This window comes from Oryctolagus cuniculus, chromosome 19 (assembly GCF_964237555.1).
Source record: "Oryctolagus cuniculus chromosome 19, mOryCun1.1, whole genome shotgun sequence".
Lineage (NCBI taxonomy): Eukaryota > Metazoa > Chordata > Mammalia > Lagomorpha > Leporidae > Oryctolagus > Oryctolagus cuniculus.
Genome location: NC_091450.1, coordinates 19070693 through 19095976, shown reverse-complemented (window position 1 = coordinate 19095976; position 25284 = coordinate 19070693). Strand labels below are relative to the sequence as shown.

The following is a 25284-nucleotide window of genomic DNA, read 5'->3' as shown; positions in this document are numbered from 1 at the left end:
CTTCTGCTGCCTCCCCAGGCACATTAGCAGGGAGCTGGATCAGAAGCAGATCCGCGGCTGGGACTTGAACCAGGCATTCTGATATGGGATGCTGGTGTCCCAAGTGACAGTTTAAGCCCCTGCACCAGCACAGGTGCTGAAAGTGACTCTGGTGGTCTTTGTAGGACACTTTGTGAGGTTGACAAGAGGCCAGAGAGTGAACCATTTAGACTTGTGGCCCACCTGTTCTGGGTGGCAAACACTCAACTCTGCCGCTGCGTCAGCCAACTGCGCTACCACCACGTCCCCAGAAAACTGTGTTTACATGAACAGGCAGCAGCTGGAGTTCTCTGAGCGCTCCTGTAGGGAAGACATTTTTTCATGCGGATCCAGTGTTCTGTGGAGCAGACTCAGTAGTGAGTAACTGGTTCTCCACGCAATCATCTACTGAGTCTTCATTAAAAATACAAATCTCATAAATGAAAGAAGGGACGTGTCAGGGAATACAGGTAGAGATTGTGCTCTAATCCCAATGCAGACGGGACGCACTGTTGTGATTCTGCATTTGTTTGGGTTACTATGATGGCTGTGATGGGGTGTATTGCAGGACTCTGCCACTGGGGGGCACTGTTCGCTATTTAAATCTCCATGGTGCTTGGACTGCAGCAAGGGATGCCCAGTGGATGGTGCACCCCGTGAATACGGTACCTTGGCAGTTAGAGGGTGGGGCGCTCTGCCGTGTAGAAGCCCAGGACAAAATGTTAACATCCCTCGTCCCTATGTTCTCCCACGGTCACCTGCTTGGTGCTCTGGCAATGGGTTCTGGTTTTGTGTTGTGTCTCTGGCCCTCCAAAAATTGCACGTGGAGAAGGCTGACTACTAAAATTCCTTGGGATCATTTATATTCTTGATGATAGAGCTGAGAAGAAGTCAGGCTTAGAGAAAATCAGACATCCGTCCATTTATCCTACCCTGGTGAGGTCTTGGCAAAGGCCTATATCCTTGTGACTTTCATTGGGCATTTCATTTAATCCCAAAGCTCGAGTTAAATGGTGTCTTGAGGCGATTTAACCTCGAGTTTGTCAAGTAGCTTCCAAGGGATTTGACCCATGAAAGAACTTTGTTTCTAAAGAAAAGTATCACCCTGAAGTCTTTCCAAAAAGCTAAGCAGCTCCAGCCCAATTAGAGGTTGGTTTGGAAGCGCACACTTGATACACTGGAGGGTGTTTTAAAAGCAAAGAGGCTGGCGCCGCGGCTCACTAGGCTAATCCTCTGCCTTGTGGCGCCGGCACACCGGGTTCTAGTCCCGGTCGGGGCGCCAGATTCTGTCCTGGTTGCCCCTCTTCCAGGCCAGCTCTCTGCTATGGCCAGGGAGTGCAGTGGAGGGTGGCCCAAGTGCTTGGGCCCTGCACCCCATGGGAGACCAGGAGAAGCACCTGGCTCCTGCCATCGGATCAGCGTGGTGCGCTGGCCATAGCGCGTCGACTGCGGCGGCCATTGGAGGGTGAACCAACGGCAAAGGAAAACCTTTCTCTCTGTCTCTCTCTCTCACTGTCCACTCTGCCTGTCAAAAAAAAAAAAAAAAAAAAAAAAGACTAAAAAAATAAATAAAAGCAAAGAGGGCAAGAGAAAGAAAAGAAATTACAAATTTAGGGGAGGAAAGAGAGTGAATAATAACGGAGGAAATATACTGCAGAATATGGCTTTACAGAAACCAATCTTTAATAGATGCAGCCATATGAACAAGCGGGTGACAAATATTTTTGCTCAAAGACCAGATAATAAGCATTTTAGATTTTGGGGCCCATACAGTGTCTGTGGCAGTGACTCAGCTCTGCCATTCTAGCAACATAGAAAACAGAAAAGGAAATCGGGGCGGCTGTTTCAGTAAAACTTTATTTACAGAGACAACCAGAGCGCCAGATTCACCAACCCCTGATATAAGTCCTATCTATTGATTAACTAGCGGTAATCGAAGGACAGGGAAGATGATGTGAGAGAGCTAAGTTTTCTTCTACTATATCAGGAAGTCTATAGCTACTACTACCTAAACTTGACATTCAGAAATAGCTTACATATTTATCATTACATTGTAATGTTATAATATGTATTTATATTAGTGTATATGCCATGGTGTATGTAGACATACTGGTAACTACTAGAAGAATTAGCTAAAAGAAATAAAGAGTTACAGAATTAAGGTAGGAGTTGGAGAAGGCGAATGACAGGCAATGATATTTTGCATTATAAACCTTATGGTAGCGATTGATATTTAAAATTCATATGCATGGATAAGATGGACCAAGCGGGTAAATGAAGAGCGAGCTACCTCTTCAGGCAGCTTTGTGGCTGAGGGCAGGCTGTTCTTGGGCACTTGAGATAAAGGTGCCCTGTCTTCCTGGTAGGTGGCAATCCCGAGTGAGGAGCTGTGGCTTAGCCAGCAGAGCCTATGCTGGATATCGGTGGCTGGGCACTCTGGAGCAGTGCACAGCCTGTGCCACTGTCTATGGCCAGTGGTAGCTGTTGAGGCCATTTGCATGACGACGCAGGAGAAGGTTTTAAACTGTCCGTTCTGATGGCCCAGTCTCGAGCACCAGCCCCTCTTCTTCTCTTTCCAGATGACTTGCTCTTGGAGGGCTTCAACAACTACACATTCCTCTCCAATGGCTTTGTGCCCATCCCAGCCGCCCAGGATGACGAGATGTTCCAGGAAACGGTGGAGGCCATGTCCATCATGGGCTTCAGTGAAGAGGAGCAGCTGTGTGAGTTTCCGTACCTTGAGCACCAGGGCTGGGCTCGTGGTCCTGGTACCACTGGGGCTCAGTGGGGTGCCTTCTCTGTCAGGCTGCATTTCTGAACTCTCCACCTCCTAGAAAAGGAAGGACAGTGGATTTTGCTGCAGATGGTGTATTGGTTTAGTAGGTGTGGAAGATGGGGCTGTATCAGGGCCAACTGGCCCAGATTGGCCTAAGCCAAAAGGACAGTGATCGACTCCCAAATGTTGAAAAGTCCAAGGATTCTGGAGTCAGGTGGTATCTAGGGTCTCCCTGGGTCTGGCTGGCTGGCTGAGGTTGATGTGTGTACCCCTGACCTTGACCTTGATAGCCTAACTCTGGACAGGTGAGGTTGCGGTCTCCAAAAACAGATTCTGGGAGCTTGAGGCAGAGGGGCCACCCTCATCAGGACCATGTGGGCAGGATGTGGGGAGGGAAGGGGTAGAGACTACTGGGACTACTGGGGCTCCTCCTGGAAGGGCAGCCCTGGCGATGGACCAGCCAATGGCCAAGACACCTGTGGTCCTGGGCCACACAGAGGACGGCTCGGAGGGATGCTCTGCTCTCGGTGCTGGGCTTCTGGAAACACTTCCTGTCCTGGGTTGGACGTGCCCCGGGTTCCAGGTTAATCTCTTTTGGGAACACAAGGGCCACGCTGTGGAAAATTTCCCCTGGGGCCCACACCCACGCCCTGGTGGAACGGGAGAATAGCACTCAGGTCGCCAACTGGCGGTATGCAGCGAGCAGCGACTCCTCTGCAGAGACCATGGTGTCCAGGAAAGGTTGTGCGGGTAGGAGGACAGGCCGGTGGGTCTGTGGGTTTTGGCAAAGGGCCCCACCTCAGGGTCCCTGCCTGAGTAACCTGGGCTCTCCAAGACTGATTCACTGTAGTTTGGACGTAGGTCAGTTTTGCTTCTAATCTTGCTTTTAAAAAAGTACAAATAATGATTAAGTGGTTGCTGTGTGCCAGGCACTTGATAAATTATTTTCCCTTCAAATATACCAAGATGTTCAGGGTAGTTTTATTTTGAATATTTAAAAATTGCAACAGACTAAAATTTGATTGGTAGAGGATTAATTATCATCCTTGTCGGGGGAAAAAACCAAATAAGCTGTTGAAATTGTGTTTTAGAAAAATACTGACATGTGGAAATTCTTAGAGTATATGTAAAGTGAAGACATCAGCAACAAAGCAAAATAAGTGCTTTATATGCATTATTTAACATCACAGCCACCGTATGTGTTAGCTGTTGCTATCCTCAGCTTGCAGACGGGGAAACAGGGGTGCAGAAAAGTGAGGACTTGACCCCAGGATACACAGCAAGGACGGGACTCACTCTGAAGTCCCAGGGATCTCCCAAGCCCCTCTATTGTCGGGATGGGGGGTATTTTTTGCCTTTAAAATTCTTTAAAAATCTGTATAAAGCCTCAGACTGAAACTAAGGCAAGAAAGAGCCGAGACTGAGGCCTCATGTCGCTGGGCAGTAGACGATGCCAAATCCCGCCTGTTGCTGTGGATTTGTTCTGAGAGGAGGAGCGTGGTGGGGGCAAGAGGTACGGAGTCACCACACAGACCCTGGGAGTCAGGTGAAAGCGGGCCAGAGGCGAGCAGCCTGCAGACTCGTTTATTTCAGTTGGTACAGCAGCTTATATAGGGAGGCAACCAATCCAGTCAAGGGGCGGTCTATGCCCTAATCAATCACAGACTGTTGCCAAGCAGTATCTGTTGCCAGGTAGGTTTCAAAGCCATTCCTGAATAACTGACACTTGCTTGCCAGCAGCCATCTTGGCATGGCCTTCTCATTCCACCACACCCGCCCTTGGGCCATTGTTCCCCTCTCTGCTCTCCTTCAGTTCTTCTGCTGACTGCAAAAACAGAAAGTGGCAGTTTGGTACTTAGTAAGTCTTCATCTCCTCTCTGGTCCTTGCACATCCCCATTTTAAATGCAGAGGGCAGGCCCAAGCATCTAGCTAGAATTTAATAATACTGGTTTCCTTGTATTTATTTTTGTAGTTATCACCAATTTATGGCCAGTGTAGCTGGTTTTTCACTTAAGATAAAGTTTCCCATAAAATCAATTGGAGGCAAGAGAAGAAAGTGAATTTAAAGAAAAAGCAAAGTAAATAATTGAGCAGACAGTCCACAGAGCAAGCATTAAGATGCTGGTGTGCAGGCCGGCGCCGCGGCTCACTAGGCTAATCCTCCGCCTAGCGGCGCCGGCACACCGGGTTCTAGTCCCGGTCGGGGCTCCGGATTCTGTCCCGGTTGCCCCTCTTCCAGGCCAGCTCTCTGCTGTGGCCAGGGAGTGCAGTGGAGGATGGCCCAGGTGCTTGGGCCCTGCACCCCATGGGAGACCAGGAAAAGCACCTGGCTCCTGCCATCGGATCAGCGCGGTGCGCCGGCCGCAGCGCGCCGGCCGCGGCGGCCATTGGAGGGTGAACCAACGGCAAAAAGGAAGACCTTTCTCTCTGTCTCTCTCTCTCTCACTGTCCACTCTGCCTGTCAAAAAATAAAAAAAAATAAAATAAAATAAAAAAAAAAAAAAGATGCTGGTGTGCAAATGGTCAGTGGGCACAGGACGCAGACATGGACCAGCGTGTGCGCCCTGGCTGAGTCCAGAGCTAACTCCCAAACTTTCTGGCAAGGGGCCAGAGGAAAAGGAGTCGGACCCCAGGCTAGGGCTTCATGAGACTCCGGATGGCCAGGGTTGTCCCCACTACATTGAGTTCTACTCGCTTGGAGGAACTGCAGATCACCCAAGTCCAAGAGAGAAGCAGCCAAAAAGGTCCTCAGAGATGGTCAGTCCAGCCTCCTGCATCTCCTGGAGCTCATCTAGAAAACAGGACTCACCCTGGGTCGGTCACACAGAGAGCCCCTCTCCATGTGGGACTGGAGTAATAACAGTGGCAACTCAGGTTTATTGAGCACCTGCTGTGTTTAGGTGCTATGTTCTTTAGTCCTCATGACAGCCCTCTGGTGTGAATGTTTCTGTGGGTCTTCAGATGGTGCAAGAGAGGCTAATCCCTTCTATGAAGTCACACAGCTGTTAAGGACAGCATCGTAGTGCGAGCCCTGTGTCTAGCTCCAGCACCCACACACTCAAACTCTCCCAGGGATTGCCTAGATTCATGTTCCACCCCTCAATGCCACGCCCATGTTCTCTCTGTAAGGCTTCTTGAGGCTTTGTTCCTGGAACATGATGACTTCTTTTTAAAAAAAAAAAAAAGATTTATTTATTTACTTGAAAGTCAGAGTTGCAGAGAGAGAAGGAGAGGCAGAAAGAGAGAGGGGAGTCTTCCATTCGCTGGTTCACTCCCCAGCTGGCCGGGAGCCAGGAGCTTCTTCCGGGTCTCCCATGTGGGTACAGGGGCCCAAGGACTTGGGCCGTCTTCTACTGCTTTCCCAGGCCATAGCAGAGAGCTGGATTGGAAATGGAGCAGCTGGGTCTCAAACCAGCGCCCATATGGGATGCCGGTGCTTCAGGCCAGGACTTTAACCCACTACGTCACAGTGCCAGCCCCATGGTGACTTCTGAGAAGTCAAACTCTTGGCAACTTGTGTCTGAGTGAAACTGAGTCAAGCCTTTGTGTTAATAAGTCATCCATGTATCTACCCATCCACCTCTATCCATCATCCTCCATCCATCATTATCCATCCCTATCCACCTCCACTCATGCATCCTCCATCCATCCTCCACCCATCTACCCATCCATCTTCCACCCATCATTATCCATCTCTACCCATCCCTATACATATACATACATACATTTATTCATCCACCACCCATTTATCCATCTACCCTCCATCTTCCACCCATTCATTCTCCATCCATCACTGTCCATTCTTATCTGTCCATCCATCCAACCCTATCCATCCCTATACACATACATAAATACATTTATCCATCTATCCATCCATTTATCCATCCATCCTCCATCCACCTATTCTCCATTCATCTGTCTACCTACCCTACTCCATCCATCCACCCTGCATCTACCCATCATCTGTCTGTGCTTCTCTCCATCTCCAGTGTTTCTAGACCAGGCTTTGGGAACTCAAAGATTAGTTGGGCAAGTCCCACCCTCCTTTCAGATCCAGAAGCTATGTTAACAATAATACAGGCTGAATATGGAGTCAGGAGGGTTCCAGGTTGTCTGGGAACACACACTGTTTTAGTTTGGAGACTCCTGGACAGCAAGGAGAAAATACTTCCACTTTCTTTCCCCTAACCTGAGCATCTTGTACACCCAACACGCAGCAGAATATATTGAACAGCATGAGGTTTTTTTAATTTTTTATTGACATTATTTACATTTAGAAAATTGTATCAGTCATAAGGGTTCAGTGTGATGAGTTTTTATAAACTGAACACACCTATGTGAGTAGTACCTGTTGTAAGTAAAGGAACACCAATCAGCACCCCCAGACACACCCTGTATATAGCTTCCCTAAAGACAACATTATCCTGGCTTCTAGACACATGGGTTAGTTTCTCCTGGTCTTGAACTTTCTATAAATGGACTTATCCCGTATGCTCTCATTTGCATCTGGCATCTTCTGTTCATCCATGTCTGAGATCCATCAGTTTCGGAGTTTATGGATGCAGATTAGACATTCCCACTGCTCTGTAGCAGAGATAGACTAACATTTCCTGGAAGGGTCAGATAGTAAGTATTTTAGCCTCCGGGGGCCACATGATCTCTGTTGAAACTGTTCAACTCTTCTATTGTGGCATGCTGATATCCAGAGATTGTATGTAAATGAGTGGGTGTGGCTGTGTTCCAATAAAACTTTATTTGTAACAGCAGTCAGTGGCCAGATGTGGTCCATGGACTGTAATTCTGCAGTCTTCAGCAGAGAGTTAGAGGGTGGGGCTCCCTCCTGCATTCAGAAGCTCAGAGCTGAGTCTTCCCAGAGGAGACACATAGGGTGGCTGTGGGTCCCCGAGCACCTGGGTGTTGACATCTGTCTGATCCGCGCTTCTCTGTTCACCGCAGCTGTGTTGAAGGTGGTGTCTTCAGTCCTGCAGCTTGGAAACATCGTCTTCAAGAAGGAAAGAAACACAGACCAGGCGTCCATGCCGGACAACACAGGTACCTGCCCCTTCTCCAGGGACTGGCAGCTTGGGGGGGGTGGGGGGGTCACTGTCAGGCATTGGTGGTGCAGGAATCTCCCTTGTCTGTGGCTTTGCTTTCTATGGATCCAGTTACTATAGTCACCCACAGCCCCGAATCACAACAGGTGCACAAAATAAGGTATTTGAGAGAGGGAGTGTAACTTTATCGCAGGTACATTTATCATTACTTTCTTCTTGGTTACTGTTGACCTCTCACTGGGCCCAACTTAGAAATTAAACCTTACCCTAGGCGTGGATGTGTCGGAAAAGACGTGGTACATAGAGCACTTGGTGCTCCCTGCTGGTGGTCTTGGGATGCATGGATAAGTGGGGGTAATCGCACTTCTAGGATTTAACAGCAGCTCGTTATTATCCTGGCTTTCCTCTTTTTTTTTTTTTTTTTTAAGCTTCAATGCGGAAGACCCTAAGGAGGAAAGCTCTCAAATCAGAGTATTTGTGGATGGCGGGTGGGGATGGATCCCATAGTTTTAGATCAGAAAGGACCCTGGGGTCCTCTCTTCTAAAACCCTCTGCTTACCTGTTTTGTTAAGTAGTTATTTCTTGAGCACCTGCTGTGTGCGAGGCACTGGGACGCCACAGGAAACAAAACAGGAGTAGCCCTTCTCATGACATGGAAGGTCTTGCTTGGGAGACAGAGCCCAAGTTTCACTGCCAAGTGTCAGATAAAAGAACTAAATGTGAATTTCAGATAAACAGTGAACACTTTTATGATAAGTAAGTTTGATAGAATATTTGAACATAACTATACTAAGAAGTGTCCTTGTAGATCTGATATTCAGGTAAACTGGATATTCTGGGATTTTCCCCTTCAATTAGACAATCCTACCCCTAGAGAAGCAGTATTTTGTTTGTTTTAAAGTATTTATTTTTATTTATTTGAGAGGCAGAGAGATTAAAAAAGAGGCTTAATCTGCTGGTTCACCCCTCAAAAGCCCTCAACAGCCAAGGCTGTGCCGGGCTGAACCCAGGGACCCCGAACTCTGAATTCAGGTCTCCCATGTGGGTGGCAGGAACCCAAATTCTAGAGCTATGTCCTGCAGCCTCCTGGTGCACTTGAGCAGGGAGCTGGAATCGGAAGTGAAGCTGGGACTTGATCCAGCCGCTCTGAGAAGGGATGCCCAAGCAGCATCGTGGCTGTTGGGCCCATCATCCACCTCAGGATTTCGATTCTCAAGGGGGTAACCCGGCTGCCACCATGCCTGCTTGCTGTGCCTGCCCTGAGAGCACAACTTTGCTTTCCAGTTCTCCAGCTCGGGTCCACCTGCTCCTGAGCAGCCCCACCCCAGTTTGGGCACTTCGGTGTCTAAGTGACGGGGACATGGACTGAGAATTGGGCTGTTAGTCGGTTTCATTGTCATGTGAACATCGCAGAGTGTGGCCGTGTACAAGCTAAGACTGCTCTGATACTGAGCTGTTTTCCCAGCTCCCTGGAACCCGTACCCCACTCATCACACAGGGCAAGTTCATGGAATCCTCGTTCCCAGCACCAACCATCAGGGAAAGAAGACACGAAGCTTCCTTACAAAGAGTTGAGAGAAAGAATCCAAAAATCATTGCACCTATCCTGCATCTTGCACATGCAAACCACTGGGTGGCACCAGTCTGCCTGTTAAGGAAACAGCTAATGATAGATTTAAAACTTAGATAGATTTAAATGCAGAAATACACACGAGGATAGAACAACCCACAGCGTTCCTATCTGGAATTGATGTCCGTGGACATATTGTATTTCTTTGTCTCGAAGAGGAAGTAAAGCAGCAGAGAGTCCTTCATTCTCCCAGCTGGCTCCCGTGTACCTCCCCTGCCAGTCAACTTCTACACGATCACACGTGTGTCCCAACAGCATACTCTGGGGGTGTGGCTTTGTGCGTGCATGTGTCATTATGTAAATCACATCACACTCTAGGCGTCACTGTGCACCTGAGGGTTTTTCCATCCGGTACTCGCCATTGTCTAGACCATTTCTAGGTAGTAGCGCCCTCTAGTGTGACAGCCAAGGGTGTCTCCAGATGAGGCCAAGTATCCCTGGCTGAGAACCACTGGTCTAGAGAGAAAGAGAAAGAACTTTATGGGATGATATCTCATCTTCTGAAAATGCCACAGTGTGTTTGCTCCCATACGAGTGGACGTTTAGGCTGTTTCCAACATTTTGCTACGGCAGACCGTGCTGCGACACGTGTCCTGGAATGGGGGAGCCAGTACGTACTGTTTACTGCATGTCAGGCCTTTGTCTTTTACCTCACTTAATCTTGTTGGTAACCCAACAAGGTACCCAAGGGTTGATCCTTTTGGAAGCCGTGGAAAGCAAGGCTGGGTGGTTACATAGCTTGTGCAAAGTCATATGACTTAGAAGTGGAAGAGAGGCGAGGACCTGAGCCCAGAACCACCTGACCCTGAGCCCCGCCCCCCATCACTGCCTCTGAGCAAAACGCTAGGGGTGAGGTCAGCAGTGGTGGCCCTTGTTAGGGCTCATGCATGCTGTGGTTATGACCATCAGCCTGCCTTTCTCCCTGAGAAGCCTGTGTGCACACAGACCGCGTTCCCGTGGACGCACCTCCCCTTCCCAGCCTCCTCTCTTTCAATGCACTCAAGACGCCTCTTTTCTCCAGCTGCCCAGAAAGTTTGCCACCTCATGGGAATTAACGTGACAGATTTCACCAGATCCATCCTGACCCCGCGTATCAAAGTTGGACGGGACGTAGTGCAGAAAGCTCAGACAAAAGAACAGGTAATTATGTATTTGCTATTTATTCCTGAAGAATCTTCCATATGTTACTTACCCACCTAACCAGCCATCCATACACTTACTTACCTAACCATCTACCTATCCACTCAACCATCTATCCACCCACACATTCATCCATCCAACCAACCAATCATCCATTCATCTACTTAGCTATCCATCCATCTGTCTGCCCACACACTCATCTATCCATCCACCCAACCATCTATCCATCTATCTATCCATCCACCTGTCTACCCACCCAACCATCTATTCACCCACACTCACTTGTCCAGCCAACTGTCTAGTCACCCACTCATCCATCCATCCATCACCCACCTCCCCACTCACCCACCCACTCAACCTATCCATCTGCCCACCCACCTGCCTATCCATCTCTTTATCCCTTATCCATCCAGTGCTATGTTAGGTTCTGAAGACACAACGCCTAAACAGGAGCAGCGACTTCTCGTCCCTGTGACCTTATCTTGATCCCTGAGTTGCAGGTTCAGGGGTTGATCTGAGAGACTCATCTGTGGAAATGATGGTCTCCTTTCCTAGAGGCAGAGCTGACTATGTCAAAATGAGCTCGGGAGTGGAACGGGAAGTCTTTAATTATCCATGCAGTCACTCCTTAGGTCTGACCTCTCTAGCTCTGACTACACGTTCCTGTTGGTTGTAGAGGTGGCAAATTTCCTCTCTCTCTCTCTCTCTCTCTGTTTATTGTTTAAGGACTGATGATAGGTGATGGAGGTGGGGGTGCAAAAATATGGGGTGGATGCAGTGCTTCGGGAATAACCATGTTCCCCCATGTTCCGCCCCGCAGGCAGACTTCGCTGTCGAGGCTTTGGCCAAGGCCACGTATGAACGCCTTTTCCGCTGGATCCTCAGCCGTGTGAACAAAGCCCTGGACAAGACCCATCGGCAGGGGGCTTCCTTCCTGGGGATCCTGGACATCGCTGGATTTGAGATCTTTGAGGTGCGGGCTGCTGGGACCGCGCAACTGTGCTCTTACTTCTTTGCAATGAGGCTTCCCCTCATCATGGTTGTGGGGGAAGGCGTGTGGATGGCCACTGCAGGGTGGGAATTTGCCTGGGTAAGGTTACGTCCTTTAGCACATGAGAAACGGTAAATCCATCAGAGACCTTTCAGTTTGTGAAACAGACCAGAGATACATCTGCATCCAATAGGTAGGACCTGATCCCCTGCCAACTCTCTCTCCACCTTCCTATGTGTCAGCTCTGTTCTCAAATGGGGCTCTCCCTCCTGGGGGCAAAGTGGCTGCCAGAGCTCTCAGAAACACTGGCAGAAAAGAGCATAGCTCTTTCTAATAATCCTAACCAAAATCTTGGGACTGAGTCTCCCTGGCTCCTACTCGCCTGAGTTGGGCCACGTGGTCCCTTTCAAGCCAAGAAGTGTTTTCAGGATCTGCCAGCACTGCGGGTACTATAAACCTGCACCCTGGCTCCCATCCCCCAGCATTGGAGAAAAGTTCTTAGAGAAGGAGTAGGTCTTGAGATTGGCAAATGTTCCAAAAGATGTCTGCTGCAGTATTACTGCTGCTCTCAGCCTCAGTCTCTGTATCTGTTATCGGGCATGGGAACGTGCCTTCTAAGGTTGTGCACAGAGACTGTGTAGATGCAAGAAGCAAGCGTCCTTCTAACAAGATGTGTGCAGGCACGTGAGATGGGAGTGTGTGGCCCTCACCAGCCCTAGTGAACTCTAGACAGCGTTTGCTGAGGTCTAAACCATGGTTGGTTGCCAAGGTGGCAGAACAGGTTCTTGTGGATAGGATGTCCAGGCCATGGGACCCACATAGCCCGAGGGAGGCACCTTCTTCCCAAGCTCCGTGGGTGGAGCTCCCCCAGGGCTCCCGGTCCTGGGACTTCCTCCGAAGGTGCTCAGTGTGTGCCCCGTGTTGTGTGCTCAGGTGAACTCCTTCGAGCAGCTGTGCATCAACTACACCAACGAGAAGCTGCAGCAGCTGTTCAACCACACCATGTTCATCCTGGAGCAGGAGGAGTACCAGCGCGAGGGCATCGAGTGGAACTTCATCGACTTCGGGCTCGACCTGCAGCCCTGCATTGAGCTCATTGAGCGGCCGGTGGGTCCCGCCCTCTCTCCATGTGCACACTTCCCCATCAAGCGACTGGGTTCCTGCCTCCCACCTGGGACACCTGGATTGAGTTCCCAGTTCCTGGGCTTCAGCCTGGCCCATCCCTGGGAATTGTGGGCACCTGGAGAAGGAACCAGTAGTTGGGATCATTCTTTCTCTGCCTTTCAAGTAAATTTAAAAATTTAATAAATAAGCAAAGGATTCTCTGGCAAGAATGGGAAAATCTGTGAGCTGTTGGGTGTATGTTGCTGACTAGGGTGCAGCAACACACAGGTGTTGTGTTGTTGGTGCCTACTTTGCATGTGGGTAATTTGAGGATAGATTGGGCAGGGGGCTTGGGAGTTCAAGTTCACCTTTATGTAGGTGGTTACAGTAGCGGGGTGCAGGGCTGAAGCCTGAGAACATTCCTGCCTCCCTGTGACTCTGCCCCGCTTGTCTTCCACAGAACAACCCTCCAGGTGTGCTGGCCCTGCTGGATGAGGAGTGCTGGTTCCCCAAAGCCACAGATAAGTCTTTTGTGGAGAAGCTGTGCACAGAGCAAGGCAACCACCCCAAGTTCCAGAAGCCCAAGCAGCTCAAGGACAAAACGGAGTTCTCCATCATCCATTACGCTGGGAAGGTATCAGCCACAGTCCCAGTGCCCTCTGTCCCCAGGGGACCTGGATGCTCAGAGCAGGAACTGTTTGGGTGTGGCCAAATCCTTGGACTGGCTGGGCCCCAGAGTACCTGGTACATCAAACCCCAACCACGTCCTGGGAATGACTCATCACAGTATCTGTAGGGATGAGCCCTCATCTCTATGATGCTTCCCAGCCCTGGTACCCAGGCTCTTCTTTCTTACACAGGCTCCAAACCCTTCCTGCTACAAGGTCAACCCAACATGAAAGAAAAACTGGGGTGGGGTGGCCAATAAACACACTCTTGGGTTCAACAAAAGTCTTTCTTATCATGGCCTTGGGTTTGCCAGTCCCAGACTGCTCCAGTTGAAATCTATACCAATTGTCATCTTTATCATTGTCCCCATCACCATGTCTTGGCTGTGATGTGCAGAACCCACCTCTGTCTCCCAGGGGTCCTAGGAGACACAGAAAAGACATACTCAGACTGCCTTGCAAAGCTAGAGTGTTCTGCCAACTCCTCCATCTCCTCATTTCATCCTGGGAACAGGGAATGCCCCACACTAGGGGTTGGCAAACGACAGCCCATGGGCCAAATCTGGCCCAGAGCTTTTTTTATTTTTTTGTAAATAAAGCTTTATTGGAACACAGTCATGCCCATCTGTCTACCCATTGCCTGTGGCCGCTTTTGCATTACAGTGGCAGAAGCGAATGCCATGATAGAGACTCCTGCACGGCTCGCCAAGCTGGAATTGTTACCTGGGCCCTTCACCCAAAGTGTTTCCCAGCTTCTAACCTATACTCAAGGGAGTATATGTTCCTTTAACCATACAGTGGTAGCACTTTTATTTTCCCCACTTTATTTGTGTTTTATTGTTTTCAGTCCCCTCTCAGATCAGGCCTAGCCATTATTAAAACCCACATCCCATAGTAAGCCACCAGAGCCAAACTATTGGTTCTTTTCACTTTACACTCATAATAATAATAAAATTAAGGCTTTGGGTGTGGTCAACATTCTGGCCAGCTGGATTTAAGAAACTTTATGGCCGGCGCCGTGGCTCACTAGGCTAATCCTCTGCCTTGCGGTGCCAGCACACTGGGTTCTAGTCCCAGTCAGGGCGCCGGATTCTGTCCCGGTTGCCCCTCTTCCAGGCCAGCCCTCTGCTGTGGCCAGGGAGTGCAGTGGAGGATGGCCCAGGTGCTTGGGCCCTGCACCCCATGGGAGACCAGGAGAAGCACCTGGCTCCTGCCATCGGATCAGCGCGGTGCGCCGGCAGCAGCTGCCATTGGAGGGTGAACCAACGGCAAAGGAAGACCTTTCTCTCTGTCTTTCTCTCTCACTGTCCACTCTGCCTGTCAAAAAAAAAAAAAAAGAAAAAAAAAGAAAAGAAAAGAAACTTTATATGTCATTTTCCGTGCAGTCACATATCAAGATCTGCAAGTTACAAGAAGTATGTTCATCAGTGAGTAGGAACCTACTCTTAAGTTAGACTGGGACCGTCGTCAAGCCTTTTCTATATGAGGGAAGAATTTTAAATTTTGTAAAAAGTTTTATGTATTTGTGGGATAGAGTGCTCCCTTCCTCTGGTCCACTCCCCAAATGCCTCAGGAACTCAGCTGAATCTGGGAGCCAAGGACACAATTCAGGTCTCCCTGGTGGGTGGCAGGAAGCCAATTAGTTAAGTTTCACTTGTTTTTCTTTTAAAGATTTATTTGAAAGTCAGAGTTATACAGAGAGAGAAGGAAAGGTAGAGAGAGAGAGAGAGGTCTTCCATCCTCTGGTTCACTCCCAAATTGGTCACAATGGCTGGAGCTGCACCAATCCAAAGCCAAGAGCTTTTTCCTGGTCTCCCACGCAGGTGCAGGGGCCCAAGGACTTGAGCCATCCTCTACTGCTTTCCCAGGCCATAACAAAGAGCTGGATTGGAAGAGGAACAGCCAGCACTAGAACTGGCACCCATATGGATGCTGGCACTGCGGGCTGGGGGTTTAACCTGCTGAGCCACCCAAGTGCACACTAGCAGAAAGCTGGAATCAGGAGCCAGAGCTGGACGTCAAACTCGGGCACTCCAAAGTGGGCCTTAACCACCAGGCCAAGCGCCCGCCGAGGGGAGGGTGTTAGCTGCCATCAAGTCCCTTCCTTGGCCCCTCTTCTAAGACTGCCCTGCTGGTCTTTTCCTTGGTGGCTGTGGGGTCCCATCACAGCAGCCACCAATGTCACTTCCTCTCTTGATGTCAGAAACCTGGGAGGGGAGTGGGCAAGCATGGCCCTGGCCTTGGTTTCTAATTGAAAGGAGGGAAACTGACCGGTGGGCTCATCTTCGGCAGGTGGACTACAACGCGAGTGCCTGGCTGACCAAGAACATGGACCCCCTGAATGACAACGTGACCTCCCTCCTCAACGCCTCCTCGGACAAGTTCGTGGCCGACCTATGGAAGGACGGTAAGGCCCTCCCTGTCCTGGAGCTGCTCTGAGCTGGAGGACTGAACACCCAAGTCTGCCACCTCTTCCAGCTGCCCATGACTGCACACCTGCCCCTGGCGGGGAGGCCCTGGGGGTGGCGGTGGTGGTGGGTTGTGTGTCTGGCCCAACTCCCTGACATCCTAGGTCAGTAGGCCTGGGAGGGCCTGAGAAGCTGCGTTTCCAACAAGCTCCCAGGGGCTGCTGGGCTGCTGGGCTGGGAGCCTTGCTTGGTTCCTTTGCAAGCCAGTGCATAGGTGAGGCATGTGACAGGCTGGTGCCTGGTGTGGGCTCTGCTGCTTCCATTCCTGCCTCTTGGCACAGAGTCTCCTTTGTTTTGAGCATGGTGCAGAGTACTCCATGGAGAGGCCAGCTGTGCCAGGGTTTACTGAGTGCCTGGGTCTACTTCACCCCTGGGACTCGTGAGGAGTCCACAGGGCTTGTGGGAGAGATAGGCAAGCCAAGAGATGACGACATGGGACCTGAGAGAGTCCGAGGGCAGACATGGTGCAGCCCGCGGCCAGGAGGGTGGGCATAGGTACATGGTGCACCTGCTGGGCTGGTGAGATCTGTCGCTCTGTCCTGAAAGAAAAAGTCTTAATAATAATAATGATGATGAGCATACCACCACCACTGCCGCCTACTCTGCCCAGCACGTTCTAACGTCTGGGCTCCTGCCTTGGGGGGTTTGTTTCTGGTCCCTGCTCATCAGACAGGCCCCTGCCCCCACTTTAGCCTAGAGTACAACCCTTCCTCCCCTTAACTCCGCTTTGCTTCTCTGAGCACACCTCCTCTCCTGGAATATTCCATACTGATGCGATCGCGGCCTGTCTCCTTGCATCCGATGCAAAGCTCAGTGCACTCATGACCTGTCCCCCAACATAGTAGGTTTTCATGAGTGTTTGTCGGTGGAGGAAGCGTTGAGGGCTGGTGGGGGAGATAAGCATGAAGCCTCGCTTACTATTCCTGTCCTAGGAGGTAGATGCTCTGGTTGCCCCCATTTTGGAGAAAGAGAAACTGAGGCACACTATGGCACCAGGCTAAGACTCCTCAGCGAGATAGCAGCAAGAGCAGGTCTGATTCCCAGGGCACTGTGGCAGCAGCAGAAGGAATTGGTTCATTGTCACCCAGGCATTGTCCGGAGTCCCCGGATAGATGGGACGTGGAGGCCCACGTGCTTACCCACTGCTGTGGGCAAAGGCGGTGCCCATCAGAGGGACCTGGGGCTGCCAGAGACCCCTCACAAAAGCCCGTCCTCACCCACGACCCTCGGCATGGGGGCCCCTGGCCTGTCGTGGGGCCAGTGGGTGGGCCGGAGCCTGACACCACCGTGCATGTGCCCCGCAGTGGACCGCATCGTGGGGCTGGACCAGATGGCCAAGATGACAGAGAGCTCACTGCCCAGTGCCTCCAAGACCAAGAAGGGCATGTTCCGCACGGTGGGGCAGCTGTACAAGGAGCAGCTGGGGAAGCTGATGACCACACTGCGCAACACCACGCCCAACTTCGTGCGCTGCATCATCCCCAACCACGAGAAGCGGGTGAGGCTGGGCGGGAAGCAACCCCGCGGGCTCCGTCAGCCCCGGACCCGGACCCGTTCCGTTCCCCATCTCCGGAGGCCAAGAAAGGAAGGGAGGAAGGGAGAACGTCCTTGGGCTTGCCAGACACCGAGCAGTGGACGGGGCACAAAGCCACTGTGCCTGCACGATGCCTCTGAACGTGTACCCCGCTCCCGTCTGTGCCCAGTGCTCGCGATGCAGCGCTGAATACAGAACGGGTCTCGTCTGTAGTCTTGCGCCCTAGTGCAGGTGTTCTCAGCTGGGGACACCGGGCCGGGTCTTGGTTGTCACAGCTGAGAGTGAGGTGTGCTGTTGGCATCTGTTAGGGGGAGACCAGGGCTGCTGGTCCAGCCCAGGTGTCAGTGGGAGCTGACGTTGTAGTGCTGATGTGGGCGATCCAATGAGAGGATGTGGTTGGTAGCAGAACACCAAAGACCCAGGGCTCCTCCCCAGCCTCTGAGCTCACAGCAAACTTCTTCAAGACCATGAACTTGAAGAACGAATAGGCATCCATTTAGTGGGTGGGGATGGGGTGGGAAGGACCTCCTAGGCAGAGGGCCCACGGTGGGCCAAAGTGTAGAGGTGAGGAACGGTCCGGGCACGCGCACAGTAGGCTGTTTCATATTGCTGGCACGTGATGGTGTGGGGCAGGGGTTGGGGAAGGGTGAGGCTGCGTGTGAGGCGTGGAATCAGATCCAGTGTGTTGGCTGGAGCGTGGCCCTCTCTACGAGGTCATCGTGCGTATTTAAGGGGTAGCTTGTGATCAGATGGACATTTCCGGTGAAATGAGGGGGTGGAGGGGAGAGGCAGGGTTGGAGGCTGATGAGCAGGTGGACGGTTGGCGCGGCTGTGCAGGCAGGAGGTGGTGGCAATGAACTGGGAGGTAGGGGCCGTGCCAGGCGAGGTCATGGGACTAACAGGACCTGAGCTAGGGGCCGAAAGGTCAGAGAGAGTGCACCGTGTTGCACCTGGCCGCTTGGCTGGGCCCTCCCCTGTGCCTCTGTGAGCGCTCCCTGCCCCGGTCCCACCCCAGCAGTCCCCGCCCTCTTCCGCCCCTGCAGTCCGGCAAGCTGGACGCGTTCCTGGTGCTGGAGCAGCTGCGGTGCAACGGGGTGCTAGAAGGCATCCGAATCTGCCGCCAGGGCTTCCCCAACAGGATCGTCTTCCAGGAGTTCCGCCAACGGTGAGCCCCCGGGGGCTGGCGCCGGGGGGCGGGGGGGGGGGGAGCGAGGCTGGGTCGCGGACAGAAGATGGGGACGTGAGGTGACTTGTGCCCTGTTTCAAGCTACGAGATCCTGGCAGCCAACGCCATCCCCAAGGGCTTCATGGATGGGAAGCAAGCCTGCATTCTCATGGTGAGCCCAGCCCCCCGACCCTCGCCACCCGCCCGTCCGCACGTGGCCTTGCAACCTCGGGTCACGCTGCAGTTGCTGCCCCGGCTCTTGCCTTTCTTTAAACACACTTCCCACCTGCCTGAAACTGGGAGCCCTTGTCCTTCTGTCTCCTCCTGCAGATCAAAGCTCTGGAACTGGACCCCAACTTGTACAGGATCGGGCAGAGCAAAATCTTCTTCCGCACCGGCGTGCTGGCCCACCTGGAGGAGGAGCGGGACTTGAAGATCACCGACGTCATCATGGCCTTCCAGGCCATGTGTCGTGGCTACCTCGCCCGCAAGTAAGCACGGTTTCCCGCCCACGGCACAGACCAGGAACACACACGGCCAGGGGGCCTTCTGGTCCCACGCTTGGATGCCTTGATTCTGAGGTAGCAGCGTTCTAAGAGGCACCACTGGGTGAATGACAGCTTTTTCTTTAAGGGGAAAAAATGCTGGCACCTGAAATCTAAGCGCCAGTGTGAGTGCAGGGAGGGAGCATGTTAAAGCCATTACCCGCTGCGGGTGTAGACCTGGCTTCTCTTCCTGGCTGCCCTACTTACCTGCTGATGAGTCTTGGGCAAGTTACTCTGCCCCTCTGAGCCTCCGAGTTCTCCCCTGGAAAACGAGTGCAATCATGTCTTCCTCGTGGAGTTCTTATGGTTGGTGTAGACCACAGGGTGGTCTTCCGAGCAGTGTCTGAGTCACGGCCAAGTGCAGGGTTAAGGCTGGATCCAGAGCTCTTGTTGCAGCAACAGACCTCGCCTGCCAGGTCTCCTCCATCCGTTCTTAGTCACCATCCCCTGTCTCCAAAATAACACTTTTATTTTTTAAAAAAGATTTATTTATTTATTTATTTATTTGAAAGGCAGAATTAGAGGGAGAGACAGAGAGAGCTCTCCCATCTGCTGGGTCACTTCCTAAATGGCTGCAACAGCTGGATCTGGGCCAGGTTGAAGCCAGGAAAGAGCCAGGAACTCCCTCTGGGTCTCCCACATGGGTGCAGGGACCCTAGTACTTGGGCCGTCTTCTGCTGCTTTCCCAGGCGCATTAGCAGGGATCTGGATTGGAAGTGGAGCAGCCAGAACGCAAGTTGGTGCTCCTGTGGGATGGAGGGGCGGCTTAGCCCTCTGTGACAGCACCGACCCTTACCCACCTTGTTTCCCACGAGCTTTTCAAAGTACCTTGTGCCAACTCTCAGAGTTTCAGGCATAACCTGGGCTGGAGAACAGGGCTCAGGGTGTGGGGACCACTGGGATGGGAGCGTCTTGGGCCGGTCCTGCCTGCTCACAGCCCCGCTCCTTCTCCCCAGGGCCTTCGCCAAGAGGCAGCAGCAGCTGACCGCCATGAAGGTGATCCAGAGGAACTGCGCCGCCTACCTGAAGCTGCGGAACTGGCAGTGGTGGCGCCTCTTCACCAAGGTGAGCGCCGGCCACGCCCGCTCCTCCCCCGCCGCTCGCTGCAGGTGTGCGGCTGGAGGCCCCTGGAACCGAGGGCCCACGCTGCAGCATTGCCCACGTGGGCCTCCGGCCTGAAAAGCCCCCTCCTTCTTTGGCACTTGGGCCGTAGCTGTGACCTTCCCACAGAGGGAGGGCGTCTCCTTGGGACGAAGACCTCCCCTGCCCTTTTAAAACCACGCCCAGTTCCCCGTGGCAGCCCCTGGCAACCGCTAACCTGTTCTCCGTTTCTACAATGTTGTCATCCCCCGGAGGCCGAGGGTACGGAGCCCACAGTACCTCTTTGGGACTGGCTGATATCGTTGTCGGGAGAGACCTCCCGATCATGGCACACATCAGCGCCGGTTCTTTTTTTCTGGCTGGTAGAGGAAAGCCATGGGTTCCTGCACTGTCGCTGTTTGCACAAAGACCTGGGTTGCTGCCGTCGACTGGGCTTCCTCTTAGTGCCCTTGAACTTGGGTCAGTTGGCACGAGCCCTTTTCACCCAACAGCATTTGCTGTGTGTCTACTGCCTGCCAGTGGACACAGCCATCCGTCAGGGCCCATGTCCTCACTAATACAAGCATTCTAGTCCAGTAGGGCAGCAGACAAGAAACACAGGGTCAGGGCGGGGCATGTCCAGCCTGCCGGCCTTATAAGGCCTGGGAAGTCATGTGGTCTGGCCTTGCCAAGGCAATTGCAGGTGGGAATCAAAATTCAGTGCACCTATGACAGGCGAACTTTAAGTTGATAGATAGGCACGTAGCCCTGGGAAGGAACACAGGTTCCCGCCCCCTGGTGGCAAACCGCGGTACTTCACACGTATGCAAGGCAGGTGCTCCAGTTGCCAGGAACGGGCTTGGGAAGAAGCAGTGAGGGGAGTCAGCCAGTGAAAGGACCATGGGGAGGAAATGTCTGTCCCCATTTACCCAAATTCTAAAAAGCTACCTTAAGGAGGCTGAGGAGACCACGTTCAATAAAGGAAAAATCAGGAATTAAGGGCGGCCCTTGTGGCCTCACTTATAGTAGCAAAATCTCCACATCCAGCCCTCGCGGGCAGATACTTCCAAGCGTGGGTTTGTCCACCGGTGAAATATTTTTGTGAATGATTAAAGACCATGGTCATCTAAAAATAAGTTGCAAAAATGATGTGACGACGTGGAACAAGAAATATCTTGTCGTTTTAAAGTAGAAAAGCAATGTATGCACGCAGGCAGTGTGATCTCGGGTGTATATTTAGGACAAAAGATGAGAAAGAAGGGGAAACCACGCTCGAAGTGATTTCGATAGGGAGGGATTTGCTTTCCTGTTCTCCTTAGCAGGCAGCATCAGGACAGCGGGAGCTGTCCCCCGGGATGGTTCTGAAGTGGTGAAGTGGTGCTGGGGCAGGCATCTTTCTCCTTGGCTTTGCACCTGTTTCTGTTGTCCTTGAGTTTCTCCAACTTGCCACTATTAATATTTGGAGCTGGTTAATTCTGCACTGGAGACTGGGGGGCTCATCCCGTGCATTCCAGAATGATGAACACCATCCCTGGCCTGCACCTGCTGGTAGCACCCCTCACCCCAGCTGTGACAACCAACAGTGTCTCTGGATGTCACCCCATGTCCCCCAGGGTGGAGTTCAAGGGTCAAAATCGCCCTGGCTTAGAGCCGCCGATCTAATCTGGGACAAGAACGTCTCTTCTTTGCCACAAAAGCAAATGGTGCTGGTGGGGATTTGGCCCAGTGGCTAAGACTCTGATTGGGAGACCTGCGTTTCACATGAGAGCGCCTGGGTTCGATACCCGACACCACTCCCAATTCCAGCTTCCTGCTGATGCGGACCCTGGGAGGCAACAGGGGATGGCTCACGTAGTTGGGTTCTTGCCACCCATCTGGGAGACCTGCATTGAGCTCCCAGCTCCTGGCCTGGACCTGGTGGGCGAATTGGGAGTGAGCCAGCAGATGGAAGCCCTCCTCCTTTGTGTCTCAAATGAAATAAGTGGCTGACGGGCTAACTGTGTGTACACAGGTGAAGCCGCTGCTGCAGGTGACACGGCAGGAGGAGGAGATGCAGGCCAAGGAGGATGAGCTGCAGAAGATCAAGGAGCGACAGCAGAAGGCGGAGAGCGAGCTCCAGGAGCTGCAGCAGAAGCACACGCAGGTGCGGGCTGGGGACGGTGCCCCGGGTGGCAGGGGTGTCCCTGGCAGCCAGGGCCCCCGGGTGGCTCACTGGCCCGCTCCCCACGCTGCACGCAGCTGTCCGAGGAGAAGAACCTGCTGCAGGAGCAGCTGCAGGCGGAGACGGAGCTGTACGCGGAGGCCGAGGAGATGCGCGTCCGGCTGGCGGCCAAGAAGCAGGAGCTGGAGGAAATCCTGCATGAGATGGAGGCCCGCCTGGAGGAGGAGGAAGACCGGGGCCAGCAGCTGCAGGCCGAGAGGAAGAAGATGGCCCAGCAGATGCTGGTAAGGGGCCGCCGTGGAGGGTAGCAGGTCACTGAGCCTCACTGCCCACCTGTGAGGTGCATCCAATGGTGCGCGTCCCGGCTGCACAGGTGAAGAGCGAGGTTTGGAGGGGCGCGGCCTTCTGCCCCAGGCCACAGAGCGAGAGCTGGGGTTTGCACATGGGTGTCCTGGGGAGCCCGCTCTGTGCTCCTGCCCCGGCTTCCGTGTGGTGACGCCTTTTCTGTGTGCAGGGTGATTGTGTCAGCTAGCTGTGGCCGGGTAACAAGATGTCCCAAGCTCAGCAGCGTGTGACAGTAAACACCTGTCTCACGTGGTCGAGATTTTCAGAGTGGCTTTGCCAGGCTCCGGCTCAGGGATCCCGTGAGGTTGTAGTCAAATGGCGGTTGGGGCTGCGTCCAGGGGCGTGGCCCGGGCTGTAGCCCACTTCCTGTGGCACGCTCACGTGGATGCTGGTGGAGGCCTCAGTTCCACTCCAGGGGCTGCTTGAGTGTCCTCACCACAGCGTGGTGGCTGTCACCAAGACGGATGATCCGAGAGAGAGAGAGAGAGAGAGAGAGAGGGAGAGAAGGAGAATGAGATCTTCCACCCACTGGGTCACTCCCCAGATGGCAACAACGGCCAGGGTTGGGCCAAACTGAAGCCAGGAGCCAGGTGCTTCCTCCAGGTCTCCCATGCGGGTGCAGGGGCCCAGGGACTTAGGCTGTCTTTCCACTCCTTTCCCCCAGTCCATTGGCAGGGAGCTGGTTTGGAAGTGGAGCAGCCGGGACACGGACTAGTGCCGGATGGGATGCACAGTGCCGGTGCCTGGGTGCCCTCCATAGCCTGGCCCCCGAGCTCACACAGCCACACTTCTCCCGATCCCATTGATGAGAAGGGAGTCACAAGGCTCAGCCAGCACTCCAGGACAGGGGATCGGCCTCTGCCTTGTGACACGAAGCATCTCAAAGATTTTGTAGGTGCATTTGAAAGCCACCAGGGTGCCTGCTGTCTCCGTTTTGCAGATGAGGGTACTGAGGCTCCCCAAGCCTTTGATTTCCTCCTCCTCCGGGAAGGAGGCTGCAGCGCGCAGGGCACCGGCGGGCTCAGTCCGTGTAGCCGTTAGTCCCTGAGGTCCGTGACTCTGGTTCTTCTCCCTCCCCCACCAAGGACCTGGAAGAGCAACTGGAGGAGGAGGAAGCTGCCAGGCAGAAGCTACAGCTCGAAAAGGTCACGGCCGAGGCCAAGATCAAGAAGCTGGAGGACGACATCCTGGTCATGGACGATCAGAACAACAAGCTCTCAAAAGTGAGCGTGGGCTTGGGCCTGGGCGTCAGAGTCCACGGGCTGGTGGGGGCCCAGGGTCTCCAGAGGCTTCTAGAGCCACAGTATGGACACGCTGGGCAGCCTAGCTAGTGGTCGCTAGCCAGCCCCACTGAGCCTGGGCTCCTTGTAGTTCTTGGAGCTAATTGTCGCCAGGTCCCATGCTGGCTGCAAGGCGTGTGCGGTGGGAAAGACCCTGCCCCCTCGTGGGGTTTATTCTCTCGTGCGTCAGCCAATGGCCACCGTGAACAAGGCTCTAAGAGTGAAGCAGGAAGGCGGGGTGTTCAGGGCAGGCTTCCTAGAGGAGGCGACATTTGAGGGGAAACCTGTAGAGTGGGGTGCACTTAGAAACAGGGGAGCAGGAGAGCAGCCCAGCTGCTTGGCCCACTGTGCAAGGGCCCTGAGGCAGGGAAGGGTTTCGCCTTAAGCATGAAGAGTGAGGGACAGACTGAGGTGAGACCGGGCCAATGTTGGAAATCTTAAGATGTATTTATTTTTATTTATTTGAAAGGCAAAGTGACAGAAAATAGGAGACAGAGATAAAGAGCTCTCTCACTGGCTGGATCATTCCCCAAATGGCCGCACTGGGCGGGGCTGGGCCAGGCTGAAACCAGGACCTTCCTCTGGGTCTCCCACATGGGGGTCAGGGGCTCAAACACCTGGGTCATCTTCCGCGGCTCTCCCAGGCACAGGAGCTGGGAGCTGAATGGGAAGTGAGCCACTCCCATACGGGGTGTGGGCAGCGCGGGCAGCGGCTTCACCGGCTGCACCACAGCGCCACCTGCTGGACGTGATCAGCAAGCCGCCCTCTGCCAGTTAGGACTGTAGGTTGTATTTGGTCATCACATGGCTTTTCTTTGCAATTCTTCACACACAGCCACTAAAAGTGAAGATGCCAATTCCCGGGGGAGGAGAAAAGCTCACCGTGTGTCTTTCTCTTTGCCCAAAAGGAGCGAAAACTCCTGGAAGAGAGGATTAGTGATTTAACAACAAATCTTGCCGAGGAGGAAGAGAAGGCCAAGAACCTGACCAAGCTGAAGAACAAGCATGAATCCATGATCTCAGAACTGGAAGGTAAGGCGGCCACGGCAGGGGCTTCCGGCGGCTGCTCGGAAAGCCGGAACTGCAGACGGGAGGTTTGACAGGTTTTTCTGAGAGGGGCAGCTCTGTCCCTGCGCCCCACGTCACCCTCAGTCAGTCAACAAACACACCAGGAGTAAACGGAGCTTTTTGTCAGGACTGATTTTCCTGCTGCAAGATCAGGACCCAGGCAGTGATTCCTGGTGCACGTGCATACGTGTGTGTGTGTGTGTCTGTGCGTACATGTTTGTGTGTATGTGAGTTTCCCCCCTGCAAAATGCCTAAG

At 53.0% G+C, this 25284-nt stretch overlaps 1 protein-coding gene across 1 annotated transcript in view; it reads left to right on the top strand.

Annotated features, from left to right (window-relative positions):
• MYH11 (myosin heavy chain 11) overlaps positions 1–25284 on the top strand; it is a gene marked incomplete at its 3' end in the record, with an annotated part of 111459 nt that overhangs the window by 61057 nt on the left and 25118 nt on the right. The window contains 16 exon segments of the mRNA NM_001082308.1: positions 2598–2741; positions 7752–7847; positions 10501–10619; positions 11440–11592; positions 12544–12717; positions 13175–13348; positions 15675–15789; positions 17155–17348; positions 18428–18549; positions 18652–18721; positions 18880–19040; positions 20051–20159; positions 22186–22317; positions 22413–22619; positions 23766–23903; positions 24869–24992. Of these exon segments, the coding sequence (NP_001075777.1) occupies positions 2598–2741; positions 7752–7847; positions 10501–10619; positions 11440–11592; positions 12544–12717; positions 13175–13348; positions 15675–15789; positions 17155–17348; positions 18428–18549; positions 18652–18721; positions 18880–19040; positions 20051–20159; positions 22186–22317; positions 22413–22619; positions 23766–23903; positions 24869–24992 (2232 nt within the window).